The following is a 10,930-nucleotide window of genomic DNA, read 5'->3' on the forward strand; positions in this document are numbered from 1 at the left end:
TGCAGATTGTTGGAACGACATTTGTTTTAGCTCCTGGTTTGTTACGGAGGGATGTTTGTTGTTCAGATGTTTCCACATCGATTACATACTCCCTTCTTTCTGACTTAGCTGCACTGTGCACAAAGTGCATTTTGTCTTTGTGCATGATGTGACGTATTCAAAATATTTCCAGACGCCACTCTTAATCTCAGTCATAACTGATTTTATTGAAGGAGAAGAACTCGCAATTAGTGTTATAACGGGTACCCGGGTCGGGTTGGGTAATAGGGGGTCGGGTACCCGGGTAGAAAATTTGGACCCGTCCCAGCCCTACAGCGGGGGACACCAGAAATGGGCTTCACACATTATACCCATGTGGGGAATCGAACCCGGGTCTTCAGTGTGACGATCGAACGAACGCTTTAACCACAAGGCTACCCCACCCTGTTTTCAGGACAGCGAGTTTGGTTAATCATCACATCGCTTTTTCAGGATTTGAAGATCATCGCATTGCTTGTTCTTGATCTGATGATCATCACATCGCTTGTTCTTGATCTGATGATCATCACATGGCTTGTTCTTGATCTGATGATCGTCACATCGCTTGTTCTTGATCTGATGATCGTCACATGGCTTGTTTTTGATCTGATGATCATCACATCGCTTGTTTTTGATCTGATGATCGTCACATGGCTTGTTCTTGATCTGATGATCATCACATGGCTTGTTCTTGATCTGATGATCATCACATCGCTTGTTCTTGATCTGATGATCATCACATCGCTTGTTCTTGATCTGATGATCGTCACATGGCTTGTTTTTGATCTGATGATCACCACATGGCTTGTTCTTGATCTGATGATCATCACATGGCTTGTTCTTGATCTGATGATCATCACATCGCTTGTTCTTGATCTGATGATCATCACATGGCTTGTTTTTGATCTGATGATCGTCACATGGCTTGTTCTTGATCTGATGATCATCACATGGCTTGTTCTTGATCTGATGATCATCACATCGCTTGTTCTTGATCTGATGATCATCACATCGCTTGTTCTTGATCTGATGATCATCACATGGCTTGTTTTTGATCTGATGATCGTCACATGGCTTGTTCTTGATCTGATGATCATCACATGGCTTATTCTTGATCTGATGATCATCACATCGCTTGTTCTTGATCTGATGATCGTCACATTGTTTGTTCTTGATCTGATGATCGTCACATTGCTTGTTCTTGATCTGATGATCATCACATCGCTTGTTCTTGATCTGATGATCATCACATGGCTTATTCTTGATCTGATGATCGTCACATCGCTTGTTCTTGATCTGATGATCGTCACATTGCTTGTTCTTGATCATTCAGTACTTGTTCATAATTTCATTAATCCATTCATTACACGCCAATTGTTTATAATCTATCCAACCTCCTTGGCAGTTCTTCTGTTCAGAAATAAAGTACAACAATCCTTCCGTTGTGATCGATATCACAGCGGTAAATGGACGATCCTTTTATGCCCCGGACCAACATCAAAATGAACGATTTTACAAACATCTAATGAAGCCTTAGTAAAATACTGACGTCATTTAACAAACGCTGACAAATCCCACTCCTTAATATACTCTTCCACAAAAGTAGGAGAACTTCATATTTAACTTACGTTTATAAAAATTAATGAACGTTTTGAGAGTGCATCACCAGTTGCACTTCCTTATGACCATAGTTGTTTGTACAGTAATCGCTCTTGAAAGATGATTGGTGTGTGAGGTGAAATTTGCACGTGTACGATTATCATTTCAAAACACACACACACAACAACAACAACAACACACACACACACACACACACACACACACACACACACACACACACACACACACACACACACACACACACACACACACAACAACAAAAAACAAAACAAAACAAACAAACAAAATACAATTTAAAAAAAAAAATCACTGTTCTAATCACTAACAAACAGTGATGATAAGGGCATCGGAATTCGCCGCTTTTAACAATAATGCTCTGTCTATGACATTATTGAATTTGGTTAGGATGAAATATTGACCAGAAGTTATTTTCGTTATTGATAAAAAAAACAACAACAACTGAGCTTGCGGTGTTGAAATAATGTGAGAAGTAAATGGTTTAGGGAAATCAACTGTAAAGACTTTTAAAAAAAAGCCTTAAAAATCCATCAATATCCCTCTCAAAGTCTTTCAGACTTTCTTCTTCAGCGCCGTTGTGCAAACGCTTTTTTGGAAACAGCGATATATAAATTAATTATCAGTATCATCATTATCATTACTTACAGTCAGGAAGATCGTGATGACGTCATCACACAATGACATCACATCTGAAGAACCCATGACTGTTCAAAGCTTTCGTGCGGGAAGTTTCGTTAAGCGCCCGCTATGAGCTCGATCACACCGTATCAGGGAGGTAAATAAGCAGATTGTTCTACTTTTTATTCTTTTAATTCATTTGTATTTTGGATCAGTTGTGTTAATAAACCCGGGTTTAACAAGTGCGTACATAATAAACTATAATTAAACTATGATACATATGTCGATTGTCGAGTGTAGGGGAGAGTTGGGCGGTAAAACAATATCGTTTGTATGCCAAATTAAAACCTTTAGCACATACGTGAGTCTTGGCACTTTGTAGGCTGAACCGTTGTTAAACTAAGTGAAGCGGTCGGAAAATCCAAACACAAGCGCGTTAGGAAATAAAGAAGTTCAATAAGCATTGCCTAAATCCGCTTCAAGTTTATACTGTGAAACTGGTTGGTTACCACTGAAAGTTAGACGAACACAAAGAAAACTCTATACATTTAACAAAATTGTTAATATGCTGATTACCTGATAGATTTACTTCCACCTTTCACTGAAACCATTTCCGGATACAACTTGGGTAACAAATCCGACTTGGCTATTCCTAAATTTCGCACCTCAATTCTACAGTAGTCATTTATTTATGATTCTGCAAGTTTCTGGAATGTTCTCTCCTGTACAACAAAATGTACAAATTCATTACCATCGTTTAAATTAAAGTTATCTGAAAAAATTGACGAAGTTCCAAAATATTTTCTATTTGGTGAAAGAAAGACAAATATACTACACACGAAGTTAAGACATTCGTGTAGTTCATTACATGCAGATCTTTTCGTGTTAATTTATCAGAGAGTAAAGCTTGCAATTGTGGTGCTCCGGTGGAAGATGCTAAGCATTTCTTTTTAAAATGTCCAAAATTTGTCAGCTGCCGTTTTGAGCTGAAGCAAGACTTTGTACTATTAATAGTTCACTTAGACATTGATACCATTCTTTTCGGCAACCCAGTTCTGCCAAATACTATTAATCAAAATATCTTTAGTCATGTGCATAAATACATTGTATGAAGTAAGCGCTTCGATTAATATGTCTTAATATACTCATGCCAATAATGGTTGTCATAATGAAGGGGGTGACAACCATTATTGGCATGAGTATATTATCATGTCCATTCATTACTTCCATTCATTATTGTTTATGTTTCTGGTGGGAGCGGGCGATAATATGTTACATATCTTGTGCCCAATCCCTTTCAACATTGAATAAAATATGTTCAAACAATAAGCATGTTGAAGGATTGTGCTGTTAATATTTTAATCAAAATTGGGATATGTGCTATTACCAACGCCTTTATTAGCAATATTACTGCTGGGGACAATTGCATGCATGCAAATCTTACCGACATGTAGAATTGTAGAAGCTGTTGTGTCAAGGAAGACAGAGTTTGCTCATGGAATTCAATTATTAATACATTTCGCTACGGATGCTGGAAGTTTATCGAGGTTGAGATTCCTAAGTGAACTGTGGAAGACTTGTGAGCATGTACAGTGGGTGTTGGTGTTGCAGTGTCCTACTTTAGACTATCAAGGCACAGAAGATGGAAATTGTCAATTTGTATTAGTGTATACAGCTTTTGATGCAACTGGCAATGACTATTTATTGCAGATATGCACATGTATACAATTCAAACAAACGATTAGAATAAAATCTTTCATCTTAGGAAAAAAGAAAGTATTATTATAATTTCATATAAAATTTTTTAATATCATTTGTATTGCCAACACGAAACTTGTATTTTTTAAATGATCGTATATGGACTGTTTATCCTATACAAAACGACTCAAGATCCAAAGTCGGCTCCCAGTACTTCCAGGCTAGAACTGGTCTCCAGCAAGCCAGGCTTATCTTTATAAATCCACTTTGTGGATCGGATGTCCACTTTGCGGGTCACTTTGTGGATCGGATGGTCATTCTCGGTTAATTAGTTGTTATTGTTCACTGACAGATTGGGCGTTTTCGCTCATAACATCAATCATTGATTTGTCAGGTCCAAACCGGTGTAATGTAGCTTGAGTATTGCGAGGTGCGGCCTTAAACAATAAACAAACAAATATGGCTTGACAAGGATCATAATTGTGGCGAATTTGTAAGTGGATTACAGGCCGATGCCATATAGCTGGATTACTGCTGAATGCGGCGTTAAACAACAACAACAACAACAACGACAACCAACCAACTGGAAAACGAACCCATATTCATTCTACAGTTGAATGTACAGTTTTGGACGGCGTCAATGTTGCCCGAGATCACAAAATGCAATATAAATGGATCTAAGTGTCAAATATTTCATTTTCACAGACATAATCCAATCGCTAACGGACAACCATACTATTCTTTCACTCGCTTAAATTTTTGGGTCCGATTAAAAAAAGTGTTCGAAGCGCTACGATATTCGTGTAACGCCTATCGCGAACTATACCTTTACGACAGCTCGTAAAGCTGTGGATACAGGCCCCCATTCGTCACCACTCGCCCCTTTCCGTAACCTCCGGCGTGTCCCGGAATAACACGAGTTGGTCACGAATGATGGGCCACCTGTGCACTACTTTTAGAAATTCGTATCCTGGTACTGCCACGTCATCGGAACATTGACAAGACAGAGTAGCCTCATACTATAATAATATATTTCATTTCTGCAGCACCTGCTCAACGGCGCTGTTACAGTCTAGCAGGTCAGCATATGCCTGTCTGAACAAATACGTTTTTAGGAGTTTCCTGAAAGTTTGATTGTCTGCCGCCTGCTTGATGTCCAGAGTCGCAGAGCTGACACAGAAAATTACCTATCAGCCATTTTTGTTTGTGCTTCGGGTACAGTTAGTAAATTGCTTTTTTCAGAGAAGTTGTAAAGATGAAGGAAAACCAAATTCTATGGATAGTCAACTTCTTTATTGCAATAGGTGCGACGTTTCGGTGTAGGTACTACACCGTTATCAAGCAATTATCTACACCGAAACGTCGCACTCGTTGCAATAAAGAAGTTGACTATCCATAGAACTTGGTTTTCCTTTTCCTAGTAAACTGCTGTTGGCTGATCTTAGTTGTCGACTTGGATGGTATGGGCAGAGTAGAGACTTTAGATGTTGAGGTGCATCAGAATGATTGAGCACAGTGTAAGTCAATGTAAAGATATTGAACTCCGTGTTCTCTCACATTCTTTTCTTCATGTGGAGTCAGTGAGTGTGTTCTTTCAATACTGAGTATTCAAAACGTGATAGGTATTTTTGACCCTGTTTATCAGTTCCTCGCGATACCGTGCAGCCGCAGGATCATTCACAGTCTTGATCTTTGCATCAGTAAATTGTTTATAATGGAATAGTAGACCCAATGGTTCATCAACCACTTCACGAGTATATCCTTCCATTATATCCTTCACCTCGTGTATTTCTACATTATGTACTCTCAAGGGGTTAACAATGAATTTAGCACGTAGGTTGTATTTCCAAATCTCTGTCTGACGCTGCCGTTTAAGAAGCGTGTAGAGGCCGAATGTTTTTGCAATTTGAATATCAGCACTCTTCATGCTATCCGTGACGTCTGGACCGAGTTTATGTATGAATGAATTCCGGAAGATGAATGCTCCTGCTCGTGAGTGGCGTTCAAGGATGTTGTCCAAGAGTTGCTGCCATGTTCGGTGTTTGTATGGCAGTAGTATCTCATCAAGATCCTTGAACACAATATAATCCGACGTATGCATGTTCCTATAGAAACAGTCTCGAACGGAAGCGATCTGTCCATGATAATGTACATCAACATCTGGTATAAACCACGGGACTACTTTCACCACCCCGACATCTCTGTACATGCGCAGAACAGCATCCACTTCCGGTGATGCAGACGTGTAATAGATGGTGAAGTCGCTTGCACCTAGCATCTGGTCAAATTCAAGAGTTTGAACGACTTCTGTCGTGTGGCTGAAATTTGAATGAATCGGGGGTATGCAGACTGTGAATTTGGCTTTAAAACTTCGTGTAGGTGGGTAGTTGATCTTCAAGTAATTACTTGGTTTCCCTGTAGCGGAGAGCCCAATAAAATGTGGATAGCTTCCCTTCTTTAAAGGACAGGTTATTTCAAGGGTGTTGAATCTGGAATAGAAATGGGCGACATTAATTAGATAAGAATGACATATTTCTTACGACCGCTTCTTACAAATTCCTGAACATTATATTGTTTATTGTATTACATGCGAAGACAGCCTTTTGACTTGAAAAGGGGGCCGCACTCAAAACACAAAAAGATGGCACATAATTCGAAAAAAACAATTCGGATCCTATGCAGGAACATCACCTTCGAAAACAAACAATTACAACAGAAATGTAATAAAGGTCTGACACTTTTATCGACTTGTCCATCAGATCCTGAAAAGGTATTGTGGAAACGAATACCGTGACAAAACCTTCCAGATTTATCGACTGGCTATAATTTCAATTGACGACATGAATTAACGGTAACGGTAGAGATATTGTTTAATCATAAACCAGCGAAGAGTTACCTGAGTGTAATGTATGTATGTGTGTGTGTGTGTGTGTGCGTGTGTGTGTGTGCGTGTGTGTGCCTTGCAGATAGGAAACAGTTTGTCCACATTAACAAATCTATGTCCTATACTGAAGTTCTGGTTTGTGGCGTCGCTCAAGGGTCTGTGCTGGGTCCCATCTTATTCACCATGTACGCAAGACCACTGGGACATCAGAGCAGCATGTGCTTCATCAGTGTAACACCCATAACTCCCAGTTGGCTGACAGTTTCAGACCCATCTTAGCAAACCAGATGGCATCTCTGATTAACATGGAAAGCTGTCTTAACAATGTCAAATCCAGGATGTCAACCAACATGCTTAAATTAAATGATGAAAAGACAGAGGCCATCATCATTGCACACCATCTAGACAGCAAAAATCCCGGCTAACCCAACTGAAGATTTGACAGTCTGATTTCTATCTCTCCCCATGAAAAAACCTTGATGTTTTTATTGACTCTTCTCTTACTATGAAAAAAGCAAGTAGACTATCTCTACAAACAAATGTCATTTTCATTTTTATCTTCTTACAGCTGAAACTACAGCCACTCTGGCCAGATCACTGATCCTGTCTCGTCTGGATTAATCTAACAGCCTACTCGTGGAGATGAGCTGAACAGACTCCATATGATACAGAACAGAGCTGCCCGTATCATATCCAGGAAGCTGCATTCTCATATCACCCCAAGCCTAAAGTCACTGCATTGACTGAGGATCCGCGACAGGATTGACTTTCAGATGCTTCCTTTAGTCTACCAGTCCCTTCACAACACTGCCCCTGCCTATCTTCAGGAGATGTTTGTCAACTACAAGCCCTCTAGAAGTCTCCGATCAGCTGACCAACTGCTCTTGACTGTACCAGAATATAAACTGAAATAAGAGTGCATCTACGGTATCTGTGTGAAGTAGGAAGTACCACCGCGTGAAGTAGGAAGGAACTTGTAATTGAACTCTTAACTGTCCATGAGCCATTGTGAAAATGATACTAGCTATTGTAACTTGATGGTATTTATACAATATGTAAGACATGTATGTACTGTATGGCACTGGTTGAATGAACACATTAATCAGTAACATTATAATCTCAGTGAGCTAAACTCAAATGGAAATTATATTCCATAACATAGTTCAGAATTTCTACAGCACCCAGTGACTTAATCCCTTATAACAACACCGGCACAACACCAAGGAGACTATAGATCTACTGTAACAACAAAATTCTACTTCGAATTGAGATGTAGGCGAATAGAGACAACCCCCCACCCACCCCCCCGGCAGGTTACACAGAGATGTCTACACTGACTAGTCGACTGTGAGAACAAGGTGCATTATACCGTGAAATCAATGTTATTTCTATAAAACCCATTCAGTGGTTGTCAAGCTCGTTGTGACTGTAAATAGAATCACAGGGCACTGTATAGTGTGCATCAACCAGCCAAGCGTTGAGGCTATATGGAAGACCTTTCACAGTCAAATGTTCAACAAGTGCTGGTTGGAGTGAACTAGACCTGCATGTGTTTGTTGATGTGAATACAAATGTAGATGATTATCAGAGATGCGAAACCGTCGTCAACTGGTGAAAATTTGATTGTAAATCAGTCGAAACGGAACTGTTTTGAACATACTAATACCGAACAAAATACAACCTGGCACAATTATAAACGACATCTTTTGTAGTTGTCGACGTTTCTCGGCATTATTGCAGTTATTACAATAAAATGTTATGATGACATTAGACTGACATTTCACTAGGACACTTCTTTACTCCCATACATCAAAGGTTCTTTGATGACGTTCAGTTTACATGATGTCGTGGCGTAATGTCTGTCTGTTGTTAACTTACAAGTTGCCCAAAGTAATTAACAGTTACTACCACTATCTCCACCACCATCACTAACCTAGTGGTTAAAGCGTTCGCTCGTCACGCCGAAGACACGGGTTCGATTCTCCACATGGTTACAAAGTGCAAAGCCCATTTCTGGTGCCCCCCGTGATATTGCTCGAATATTGCTAAATGCGGCGTAAAACCACACTCATTCTCTTACTCACTCACTCACTCACTACTACTACCACCCTCAACGAACACCACCACTACTACTACTACTACTACTACTACTACTACTACTACTACTACTACTACTACTACTACGGCGACGAAGACCACCACCATCAAGAACAACAAAAGATGATGATGATAATGATGATGATAATACTTACGTCATCCCATGATGATCCCTCATTTGATGTATGGTCCCTGACACATCTTCTTCCCCAGCCTCCACCTTGTCCGTGACGTCATTCAGGAAGTAATAGGAACACACCACCCTGCCCTTGCTCAAGGTGGGACCTACGCTGACGATTCTCACCAGGTGGTCACGTCCAGTGAAATACGCGCTGAAGACGTACAGATCCGCCGAACCGCTGACCAATGTCCATTTGTGATTCAGGACCGGTCCAAAAGACACCTGATCTTCCGTCATCCAAACATATACAAGACAGCCTACGGCACACAAAAGAAGGAACAGTATTTTCTTCTTGAATATATTCTTCATCTGGGGCAATCGTCTCCTTAGCGATCTTAAACAAATCATAACCTTGTAAAATCGCAAATATTCAAATGGAAGTTACAACCGAGTAGGTTCCCATCAACCTATAAGCATCAATATGTATTCATCCCAGAAATATCACAGGTTAGTACGAACATGGCTGGAGGCAGAATAAGCTGGATATACAGCTGTCTCCTGTTTTGAAATCCAGTTGAATTTAGGTTATGGTATAATGAACTCTAGTCAACCGTTATGACAGTGTATGAACTGTTTCAGATAAATCCAGGTCTCCCATGTCTCAATCCTGGCGTGTTAAGGCCTGACAATGTTGTCCTCGCATCAGAGCCTATTGGTATGCAGGAAGATCGACCTCGTTCACAATCCGGGCCTTTGCGTGGTTATACGGTACGATAGCGAGGCCATGGCGACACTTGATATTTGTATAGCGCTCTCGCGAACCCCTCGGACCGCGTAGTCAGCTCATGAATGAATTCTGTGGGCAGATAAACATTATCTGTGTGTGTCATATGTACAGACACAAACGCCTGAAAGCGACCCCCTATTCCGGGTGCAAATATTGCCGTACTCGAGAAGGAGTGAGAGAGTGTCACCTAAAATGTAGACCTTCCGGAAGGGGTGCAAATATTGCCGTACTGGAGAAGGTGTGAGAGGGTGGTACCTAAAATGTAGACCTTCCGGAAGGGGTGCAAATATTGCCGTACTGGAGAAGGTGTGAGAGGGTGGTACCTAAAATGTAGACCTTCCGGTATGGGTGCAAATATTGCCGCACTGGAGAAGGTGTGAGAGGGTGGTACCTAAAATGTAGACCTTCCGGAAGGGGTGCAAATATTGCCGTACTGGAGAAGGTGTGAGAGGGTGGTACCTAAAATGTAGACCTTCCGGAAGGGTGCAAATATTGCCGTACTGGAGAAGGTGTGAGAGGTGGTACCTAAAATGTAGACCTTCCGGTAATGGGTGCAAATATTGCCGCACTGGAGAAGGTGTGAGAGGGTGGTACCTAAAATGTAGACCTTCCGGAAGGGGTGCAAATATTGCCGCACTGGAGAAGGTGTGAGAGGGTGGTACCTAAAATGTAGACCTTCCGGAAGGGTGCAAATATTGCCGCACTGGAGAAGGTGTGAGAGGGTGGTACCTAAAATGTATACCTTCCGGAAGGGGTGCAAATATTGCCGTACTGGAGAAGGTGTGAGAGGGTGGTACCTAAAATGTAGACCTTCCGGTATGGGTGCAAATATTGCCGCACTGGAGAAGGTGTGAGAGGGTGGTACCTAAAATGTAGACCTTCCGGAAGGGGTGCAAATATTGCCGCACTGGAGAAGGTGTGAGAGGGTGGTACCTAAAATGTAGACCTTCCGGAAGGGATGCAAATATTGCCGCACTGGAGAAGGTGTGAGAGGGTGGTACCTAAAATGTAGACCTTCCGGAAGGGGTGCAAAATTGCCGCACTGGAGAAGGTGTGAGAGGGTGGTACC

At 41.0% G+C, this 10,930-nt stretch overlaps 2 protein-coding genes across 2 annotated transcripts; both read right to left on the reverse strand.

Annotated features, from left to right (window-relative positions):
- Positions 1-447: 447 nt before the first annotated feature.
- On the reverse strand, positions 448-1,347 carry LOC124266811 (hyphal wall protein 1-like). The gene has a single exon (XM_046701615.1). The coding sequence runs from the start codon at positions 1,345-1,347 to the stop codon at positions 448-450; it is 900 nt and encodes a 299-aa protein (XP_046557571.1).
- A 4,036-nt stretch (positions 1,348-5,383) lies between these two features.
- Positions 5,384-10,040, reverse strand: LOC124266785 (glycosyltransferase family 92 protein C33H5.2-like). The gene is made up of 2 exons (XM_046701587.1): positions 9,109-10,040; positions 5,384-6,461 (listed from the first exon to the last, which is right to left on the reverse strand). Exons 1-2 carry the CDS (start codon positions 9,480-9,482, stop codon positions 5,567-5,569), a joined length of 1,269 nt encoding a protein of 422 aa, XP_046557543.1. The 5' UTR covers positions 9,483-10,040; the 3' UTR covers positions 5,384-5,566.
- Between the last annotated feature and the right edge of the window lie 890 nt (positions 10,041-10,930).

The sequence above is a fragment of the Haliotis rubra genome, unplaced genomic scaffold, assembly GCF_003918875.1.
Source record: "Haliotis rubra isolate DU_JTF1 unplaced genomic scaffold, ASM391887v1 Scf128, whole genome shotgun sequence".
NCBI classification, from domain to species: Eukaryota; Metazoa; Mollusca; class Gastropoda; order Lepetellida; family Haliotidae; genus Haliotis; species Haliotis rubra.

What these genes read in the sequence shown, in the direction of transcription:
- LOC124266811 (XM_046701615.1), bottom strand. Translation starts at nt 1,347, where the DNA reads ATGATCAAGAACAAGCAATGTGACGATCATCAGATCAAGAACAAGCGA.
- LOC124266785 (XM_046701587.1), bottom strand. Translation starts at nt 9,482, where the DNA reads ATGATTTGTTTAAGATCGCTAAGGAGACGATTGCCCCAGATGAAGAAT. An exon ending in AGGGATCATCATGGGATGAC is followed by an intron (nt 6,462 to 9,108) that starts GTAAGTATTATC and finishes TTTCTATTCCAG; the next exon opens with ATTCAACACCCTTGAAATAA.